Below are 10,316 nucleotides of genomic sequence, written 5' to 3' on the forward strand. Positions count from 1 at the left end.
CCCCAACATTTCTCCCTTAGACTATCCACGATTGACCTCTCCAGGTTCCTACGAGGTCAATAAGGGGCGTATGTTATGTTTGTACTTTTAAATAAAGGCGACTGCTGATTGGCTTAGACGCAGCCAAGGGAAACCTTGGCGCGAAAGTTAAAAAGGTGGACACACCTTTTCCCCTCGCTAAAAAGGTACATAAGGCGTGGCTTTTAGCCGTTAGCCAACAGTCACTTCCTACCTGCGAGCTGGTCACTTCAACTGTTCCTGTTGCCAAATAAAGAGCTGTTAACCTTCCTCGGCCTCCAGCTTCTGATTTAACAGCGTACATAAGTGCACTAGTGTGCCTTTCGTCCCCTGTCCAATTGTCTTTCCTTTATCTCATATATCATATATGTTTTCTTCCTTTCATATATCTTCTCCTCTATTTTTATATATTTTTTATATCCTTTTTTTAATATATATTCTTCATATATATTACTACCTGTCTATTCTCTTCTATATGTATTGTGTATTGGACTAAATAAATAAATAAATAAATGAATAAATAAATGAATGAATAAATAAATAAATAAATAAATAAATAAATTTCATCTCAGAGATGAAACAAAACTGAATGTAGATATAGCTCAGAGAACTATTCCCAGTAATAGGCTTTTTATCTTCTTCGTTCAGTTTTTTCGAAGCCAGGCACGTTTCTAGTTAGGGTTTTGTGATATATTGATGAAAATACTACTTATGAGGGGGAGCATGTGACAAATCTGGGTTTTTTCCCTCCTCCCCCACCCTCTATCCTCTCCTTCTAGGCAATTGCATCAGATTTCTGGAAGGAGCTGTGCCTCTCCTTGCCCCGGAAAATATCTTATCAAGGCCTCAGGGGGGATCCTCAAACCTTTCTCCAGGAAGACAAGGATCCGATGCTGATTCTCCATAGCAACCATCCAGAATTCCAGGGGGACCCTCACCCTGAAGGAGACATGGGTAATAATAACACGATATCGTATTAGCTCTCTGTCACTGTTCCTTAACGGAATGGCTCTGAAGCAAACCTTTATGGGGCACAGTTCTCTAGCACAAATATCAACGTGACATGATTAATGTTAATCATACCAATTCTGCTGGGGATTTACTTTACTTTCTCCTTTAATTTATTCCATGAAAAGGCTTGGCAATTGGAGTTTGAAAGGAAAAAATATATAAAATTATAATTATAAAATTATATAAAAAACAATAGCATTAGTGGATCAAGCTATAAGGTTTTCACAGAGACCTAAATGAGTCCTGCAGTCTGGGCCCATTTCCCACAGAACAAAAAACACATAGAGCCATGAAACCTGGGTGGGCGTGGTCACTCCCACCTAGTTACATGATATCCCCGCAGCCACATGTACACAGGTTTTGTGGCTCCCAAGGGGTTTTCTGTGGGAAATGGGTTGGTCTCTCTCCCTCCTTCCCTCCCTCCCTCCCTCCCTCTCTCCCTCCTTTCTTTCTTTTCTTTCTCTCCCCTTCTCTCATTTGTTTCCCCTTTCCCTCTCTCATTCTCTCCCTCCAGCTCTCTCTCATTTGTATCCTTCTCCCTCCCTCCCTCCCCTCCTGCTCTCTCTCATTTTTTCTTTTTCCTCTCTCTCATTATCTCCCTCATTTTCTCGTTTCTCTCTTTTCCTCCCCTTTTATCTCCCTTCCTTTTATTTCTTTTTCTTTTTCCTCTCTCTCTCTCTTTCTCCCCTTCTCTCTCTCTCTCTCTTTCATTGTTTTTCTCTCTTTTTCCACTCTCTGTCTTTTCCCACTCTCTCCCTCCACATCTCTCTCTGCTTCTCCCCCTTCTCTCACTCAATCTTCGGAGAGGGGAGGCATACAAATCTAATTATTATTATTATTATTATTATTATTATTATTATTATTATTATTATTGTTGTTGTGCTATTGTGCTCTGAAAAAGACCATGCGTGTTCAAGATCATGAATATCAAAGGGAGCCAATGGGTCTTTTTGCAGAGGGGTTGCAAAAAGTTGAAAGTGACTCCTGTCTGTGCCCTGTACACTTGTTTCTGTTTTGCTACTAATAAACAGATTTTTTTTCATTCATTCACAAAAGATAAAACCTAACCACAAGTTACAGTAGTGCCACAAGTTACAATAGAGACAAGTGAAAAAGTATGTATCCCTTGAGAATTTTAACTCAGAAATTCTCTTATTCTAGTCCAGGTTTGCACAGTTAGATTTAAATCACCCTAATTAAAGTAGCTTAACTTTCATGATATTTATATTAGGACATGTTCGCCTAATATTTTAATATGTTTTGATTGATTACCACCCTCTCAGCGCCATAGTTTACTGTTTCTGTGACTTCCAAATGACCTAATGGTGACTGATGCATGGTGGCAACAGTTTAACCAGCCCTGCTTTGCCCAAGCACTTCTGGCCTCAGTCTGTGTAAAAGTCAAAAATTATTACCTGCTTAGTATACTGTGTGGCACACTTTACTGCATGCTAATTAATCCATACGTGTTTATAAAGTCATAATAAATACTGATCAGAAAGCAAGACAGGAGTTTCCATAAAACAATTTGCAGTAACCATAAATTGTGTACAGTAGTGGTATATACTGTAGATAGATAGAGATTGCATTTTAATTATTGTGATAAATTTATTTTAATGTAGCAATATGGGAGGGTGATGTATAATCTTCTCATTAAGTAGCATTCTAACTTCCTGTGTCATATATATGTCAATATATCAAAACTGAAAACAGAAAGCAATAAAAAGCATGAATCAGAATCAGAAGGGGATATTTTAGACCATCAAGCACACTATCTTCTCAGTGCAGGAATCCAAATTAAAGCATGATCAACAGATTTCTGTGTAGCCTCAGTCAAGCATATGCCATGAAGTTGAATATCTCTGGATAATTGGTAGTATTGAGCTACTCTTACTGATACATATTCTTCTACACATCATTCTTTACTGTATGTATCAAAAACATGTCAGAAACCACCAACAAACTGTTACAACCACATGGCATCACCATAGCACACAAACTAAAGATTTCCAAAATATCTTAAATAAACCAAAAGGTCCAGCACAGTGGTGGGATTCAATTATTTTTACTACCGGTTCTGTGGGTGTGGCTTGGTGGGCATGGCTGGAGAAGGATACTGTAAAATATCCATTCCTACCCCACTCTAGGGGAGGGTTACTGCAAAATCCCCATTTCCTCCCAATCATCTGGGACTCAGGACAAGGGTGGGTTCCTCTTACCTGCCTATTGGTGTGCTGCGTGTGCATCATAATGACTTGCGCTCACATGATTTTGCTTCTGCACTTGTGCAGGAAGCAAACAACTGGCAAAATCTCACAAGGCGATGTGCGTGTGTGCGGAATTTCGGGGAATTTTTACTTCTGCGCCTGCACGGAAGCAAAAAATTGCTGAAATCATGCACGTGAGGGCATCCCCTCATTCCTTGCATGCATAGGAAGCAAAATAAACCATTTTTTTTTTAAAAAAAGATGGTGCTGCACAATGGACTGGTAAAGACAGGCCTGGAGCTATCATATACAAATTGTGCAATCTGTGGGACGCTACTGGAATGAAATTAGCTTGAGCCTGACCCAGAGATAAGGAGATGCTAGAAGCTGGCAATCTGCTCATTAGAGAGGATTTATAACTTTGTATACTCAGCCTGTGAGATTGGAATGTACTTAGCATACTGTAGATGTAACATTGACGAATTCCAGTGTGGAAGAAAAAAATAAAGAAGTGTTATTTTGAAAATCCAAGCCTGTAAAAAGAGTATTTTTGGAGCAGCTCAGCTGGACCAGAACAGGGCGGGACCAAACAGGGGTGGTATTTACTGGTTCTCTGAACTACTCAAAATTTCCACTACTGGTTCCCAGAACTGATCAGTACTTGCTGAAACCCACCTCTGATCCAGCAGCCACATAATAAAAACAGGTGTCATCTTCAACATTACAGTAGAAGGACTATAACAGCCACTATCTAGGACAAACAGGCAGAAGATTAACAGAGCTCATCCATGAACACCAATTTGCAGAAAACAAAAAGACCAAAAAATCTCACAAGCAAACAACACCCAGAGGAGTAGAAATTAATGCCAAGATTAACATTAGATCAACAATCCAGAAGGTAAACAATACCCCAATCAAGGAATCAGCAGCTCAGACAAACCAACAATGAACAACAATTTAAGGAACCACCAAAACTACTTGCATCAACATTGACAGATAGAGTCGTCTTAACAGCATTATGGGTCCTGGGCAAAGCTGTGTACCATGTTTCCCCAAAAATAAGAACCTGTTGCTATGCACTCAAAAGCCTGATTGGGCTTATTATCAGGGATGTCTTATTTTGAGGGAAACAGGGTACTAAGTCCTGTATGGCAACTACTCATATGAATGAAAATGTAAATGGTCGATAAAATTAAACATATATTTATTTTATTGGCACTTCCAACATAACTGGTGTTAAAACATTAAAAACATGTGAGTTTGTCTCATTATCTGTGGGAAAAAAATCAAAGTCAATCAGAAAGGAAACATGATCAAAACATTTAAATATATTAAAGGGTTAAATAAGGTTCAGGAGGGAAGTGTTTTTAATAGGAAAGTGAACACAAGAACAAGGGGACACAATCTGAGGTTGGTCGGGGGAAAGATCAGAAGCAATCTGAGAAAATATTATTTTACTGAAAGAGTAGTAGATCCTTAGAACAAATTTCCATCAGACATTCACATATCCTCTTCTTTGAAAAATAAATATTGACTTCTTTCCATTCAATTTAAATTTTCTTGATCATCCTTACTGCCCTTCTCTATACTGTGTCCAATTTGGTTGACCCTTTCTTAAAACCAGAACGGGGTGGGTTCTTACTTACCTTGCTGCCAATTCGCTTCCTCCTGTGCTGTGCCAATTTTTTTTTTTTAATGAAAACAAGATGGCAATTCATGCGCAGTGCTGGAAATTCGGCTTCTGTGCATGCGCAGAAGAAAAAAACCCCAGGAAATAATTCTGAATAAAATAAAATAATTCCAAAAGAATTCCCCCTCCCAAAATGGCGGCATCCATGGATCGGCACCAACCAAACTGATTCCATGACATCATTGTGACATCACTAGCAAGTTGCTATCAGTTCAGGCGAACCAGTTTTAACTGGGAGGAACCCATCTCTGAACCAGAAGGTGTCCAAAAACAGAAATTTACTTGAGGTGGGATCTGACCAAAGCAAAATAAAATATAGAACAATTACTTCCCACGATTTGAAGAAAAATGAAGAGCAGTCTAGATTCTAGAAGACACTATATAGGTCCCTTGATTTGGAAACTCTGCTCCCGTTATAACTAAAATTGCATTTATGTGATTGACTCATGCAGTTTAAAATTATTTTGTGTTTTCATTGTTAAATGAGGTATCCCATCACATATTGGTATCCTTGATTTTGACTCTCTAAATCAAGAACTTTGAATATGCATCTTTCATTTGATTATATTCACGTCCAGATACTTTGCAATGTTCTATCAGCCTTCTTGTTTTAACTAATTTTCTCTCATATGCAAATGTGATAAATTGGATCACTTCTTGATCCAAGTCATTAACAGAAATATTGCATTATAAAGGATCTTAGGCTGAATTTTGTGGTACCCATCTTGATTCCTTGCTCCAGTCGGCAAGGGCTCTTATCTTCAAGGACTCTCCAGCTTGATTAGCAGTCTTTGATTGCAATTTCTGAGACACTTATTCTTACTTCACTAACTTACTACGCAGAATGTAACGTGGCATTTTGTTGGATGCTTGGTTGAACTCTAGACATATTCCTCTACAACTTTCCCACATTCCACTCATCAGGCTATCTAATTTAAAAGAAAATATGATAACATTCGTTATTTTTGTTTCTGGCAAATATGCACTGTCGACTGGTAATTATTTCAGTGTTTTCAAGGTACTTAGGGATTGCTCTTATGATCTTTTCTGGAGCAGTGTTTCCCAACCTTGGCAACTTGAAGCTATTTGGACTTCAACTCCCAGAATTCCCCATCCAGCATTCGCTGGCTGGGGAATTCTGGGAGTTGAAGTCCAGATAGCTTCAAGTTGCCAAGGTTGGGAAACACTGCTCTAGAGTTTGTCCAAATATTGATGTCAGATTGATTGATTTGTAGTCCCTGCATCCCCCCATTTTATTTTTGAGAAGAACAACAATTGCTGTCAGTCATCTGACATTTGATCCCTCTTAAGGATTTTTCAAATATATTTTATAATGTTTTGGCCAGATTATCACCTAACTCCTTGAATAACCTAAATGTGATCTATCTGTCTCTGGAGATTTAAACTCATTCAAAGTAACATAGAAGTTTTCTGGCTTTCCATTGACCTGCAATACTGCCATTTTAATCTGTTCTTCGCCCTTGCTTGTTGGAACACATCCCTGCCATTGTGGCAAAATAACCATTGAATAGCTCTGCTTCTATTCTGAAGAGCCTGAAGCCTGGAGATATTGTAGATACTTCATATTATTCCCTTTTTAGGCATTTAGGCCTAGAGGTGCACATTAGATCAGTGGTAGGAAAAAAAAAACCTCGGTGCGCATTTATTAAATCCAGAAGATTTAATGAACCAGTCCTGGCATTGGGGATTTGCTAATACAGGCTGTGCTTGCAGGGCAATACATTTTAATTTTAGCAACAGGAGCAAAATAAGTTTAGTGTTCATAAAAGATTTACCAGCATCTGGCAGCACAAAACCAAACTCACTTATAATCTATGATTTTATGGTAATCGTTGAAAAAAAATAAAAGCATGAACTTGGCTGGGTTTCCTTTGTAATTGTGACAGCAATTGTCTTATTTTGCAAAAGGGCTATGTTCACTATCATGAATAAGAATTGTTCATGTCACAGTATTGGTCTGCAGCTTATTGGAAGCTCTCATTTGCCCTGTAGAAACATAGAAACATAGAAGACTGACGGCAGAAAAAGACCTCATGGTCCATCTAGTCTGCCCTTATACTATTTCCTGTATTTTATCTTACAATGGATATATGTTTATCCCAGGCATGTTTAAATTCAGTTACTGTGGATTTACCAACCACGTCTGCTGGAAGTTTGTTCCAAGGATCTACTACTCTTTCAGTGAAATAATATTTCCTCACGTTGCTTTTGATCTTTCCCCCAACTAACTTCAGATTGTGTCCCCTTGTTCTTGTGTTCACTTTCCTATTAAAAACACTTCCCTCCTGAACCTTATTTAATCCTTTAACATATTTAAATGTTTCGATCATGTCCCCCCTTTTCCTTCTGTCCTCCAGACTATACAGATTGAGTTCATTAAGTCTTTCCTGACCTTCCACCATTCTTGTAGCCCGTCTTTGGACCCGTTCAATTTTGTCAATATCTTTTTGTAGGTGAGGTCTCCAGAACTGAACACAGTATTCCAAATGTGGTCTCACCAGCGCTCTATATAAGGGGATCACAATCTCCCTCTTCCTGCTTGTTATACCTCTAGCTATGCAGCCAAGCATCCTACTTGCTTTTCCTACTGCCCGACCACACTGCTCACCCATTTTGAGACTGTCAGAAATCACTACCCCTAAATCCTTCTCTGTACAACAGCATCTTTGGATGCTCAGGTCTTCTTAATCTCTACTTGCATGAGAATTATCTCTTAGGAATTAGAATTTGGTTTCTCTTGTTTTTCCCCCAATCAAAGCATCAGAAATAACAAAGAAAATACAAATACACAATGAAATAATAAGTCCTGATTGCAGACAACCCTTGTAAAATGCATGCAGAATATAATCAAGATAATTTGTCTATCTTTTGTATCCAAAGATTGCTTGGCAGTGTGGTCTGATAATAATACAATTAACAAACCATTAATAAGAAAAGATAATGAACCTTTCTGTGCTACAGGGCAAGTATCCATAGAATGTCTTGCTTTCGGCATGTTACCTGCCAAATGCTAGCCATCAATGATGAGTCATCTTATTTGTGTACACAATGAAGCAATTATGGAGTGGCATTATTATCACAATGTATTTATCTATCTGACATTATTAAATAAAAAATAGATCTCAAGGAAAAAATATTTGAATTTCTGAGGACAGACTGGGAACATCAAATCTGCTGCTCAGACAATGTTTAGGAACTAAGGGGAGGGAAGGGAGGCCGAATTACATCTGCACTTTTACCCAGGTATAAACTTCTAGTTTTCTCTTGCACAGTATATTCTTGCAAAATCTGCAAATACAGTGTTCCCTCGCTTTTCGCGGGGGATGCGTTCCGAGACCGCCCGCGAAAGTTGAATTTCCGCGAAGTAGAGATGCAGAAGTAAATACACTACTTTTGGCTATGAACCGTATCACAAGCCTTCCCTTAACACTTTAAACCTCTAAATTGCAATTTTCCATTCCCTTAGCAACCATTCAGATTATTACTCACCATGTTTATTTATTAAAGTTTATTAAAAAAATATTTATTAAAGGCAGACAAAAGTTTGGCGATGACATATGACGTCATCGGGTGGGAAAAACCATGGTATAGGGGAAAAAACCCGCAAAGTATTTTTTAATTAATATTTTTGAAAAACCGTGGTATAGACTTTCCGCGAAGTTCGAACCCGCGAAAATCGAGGGAACACTGTATATATGAAGGCAAGCAATGTAGACAAGAGGAATCAAAATTGCTTTGGGAAAGGAGAGAGAGCAATGTAGTATCTTGTGTATGGAGCATGAAGGCTAAGAGCCATTCAAGTTGCCCCCCTGTTAATTGACTCAGGGCACCATCTGATGTGATGTTCTTTGCGTAAAACACAGATGACTAATTGTTTAATAATCAAAGTCTCTGTCAACTGCCAAGAGTTCGATCCTGACCAGCTGAAGGTTGACTCAGCCTTTCATCCTTCTGTAAATCGTTTGGGGCAATATGCTGACATTTGTAAACTGCTCAGGGAGTGTTCTAAAACATTTCGGAGTAGTATCTAAATCTTTAGCACTATGGAGCTGTATATAAATCCTAAGTGCTATTGCTAGTATTTTGCACAAGATAATTTTTTATTGGGATGAACCTGAAGTAAATCTTAAAGGTCTTTAATAGAAGTTCTCTTGCAGGGTTCAAGCTTTGATTGAAATATTGATCACAAATAATTTTAATTCATTTCCTCCAGTGGACTTTTCCTCCAGTCATAGATTTCTTGGATTTCATGTAATTTAATTATTACGCTGACTTAATAGCATTTTGCAGAAATATTAGATCCAGAACAATGTATAATCTGTTGGAAAGTAAGCTCCTTAAACTGGTATTGAATGGGTTCAGTGTTAGATATAGCTTCACTCTGAATATTTGTAGGCATTATAATGTGCTCTGTTGCTTCAAAATAACTAGTCTTGTGTTCACATTTGGAAACCTTATCCCATTATCACTTCTTTTCTATCCTACAGTAATCCGGAGACCAATTATTAGAGGTCTACCACCAATTGTTAAGATTGATCCTGACGGTCCATGTCTCGGAGCAATGGAAGAGATACGGCTTGAGGAAAACCAGAAGAATGAGATAGATATTTCTGACCTGGGATCTCGCAACTATGATGCAAGGACAGACTTCTACTGCCTAGTGACCGAAGATGACATATAAGGCTTGCTAAGATATTCCTGTGGAAATGATAATTTTTAAATAAGCATGATATTCCTTGGCAAGGACAATGTGCTTGATTAATCTCTAATCCAGAACTGTCCATGAAGTACTACAGAACTCTGACCTGCTCTTAGTACTATTCAACATGACTTTCCCTAGTTTTGGTAAAGGATAGCAGTGAAAGAAATGTTCAGATGACATACAACTATGAGTAGCCAAGACTTCATGAGATAGAAATAAAACAGCAGAGGCTTGGCATCCTTCCGTCGGGCACTAAACATTAAACAGGGCAATTGTATAAAATGGCCTGTGAACCTCCTATATTATTCTATAAGCAATCGCCATTGGAGGGGATGCAAAGTTTTGGAGAACATTTGGTTATCTTATACACAATAGTGCCATACAATTTCAGATGATTATCTTGCATCACATTACAGTGCTGGGACTTATCTAAGCAACAGGCTTGGCAAGATTTTCAGTTACTGCTAACATCTCCAGGCAGGTGTTAATATGTGAGAAGTGAACATTAATAGCTAAGCGTTGTTAATGTAATTGGAATTGCAAAGTGAAATATCAACACCAAGGAGATCCGAGACTCCTCCTTGGTAGAAAAATGAAAATAATGGCAGGTTTCTATATGAAAAAAGAGCTTTGGTTTTCTTTGGAAGAAAATAACAAAGCACTCACT

General features: G+C 38.2%; 1 protein-coding gene across 4 annotated transcripts in view; it reads left to right on the forward strand.

Annotated features, from left to right (window-relative positions):
- Nucleotides 1-9,931, forward strand: part of SIGIRR (single Ig and TIR domain containing) — a 56,797-nt gene extending 46,866 nt beyond the window's left edge. For all 4 annotated transcript variants that reach the window (XM_070766156.1, XM_070766147.1, XM_070766174.1 and 1 more), the window contains 2 exons: nucleotides 798-972; nucleotides 9,435-9,931. In XM_070766156.1, the coding sequence (XP_070622257.1) occupies nucleotides 798-972; nucleotides 9,435-9,628 (369 nt within the window). In that variant the 3' untranslated portion in view covers nucleotides 9,629-9,931. The remainder of the gene's footprint in view (nucleotides 1-797; nucleotides 973-9,434) is intronic.
- The last annotated feature ends 385 nt before the right edge of the window (nucleotides 9,932-10,316 follow it).

The sequence above is a fragment of the Erythrolamprus reginae genome, chromosome 1 (assembly GCF_031021105.1).
Source record: "Erythrolamprus reginae isolate rEryReg1 chromosome 1, rEryReg1.hap1, whole genome shotgun sequence".
Classification (NCBI taxonomy): Eukaryota; Metazoa; Chordata; class Lepidosauria; order Squamata; family Dipsadidae; genus Erythrolamprus; species Erythrolamprus reginae.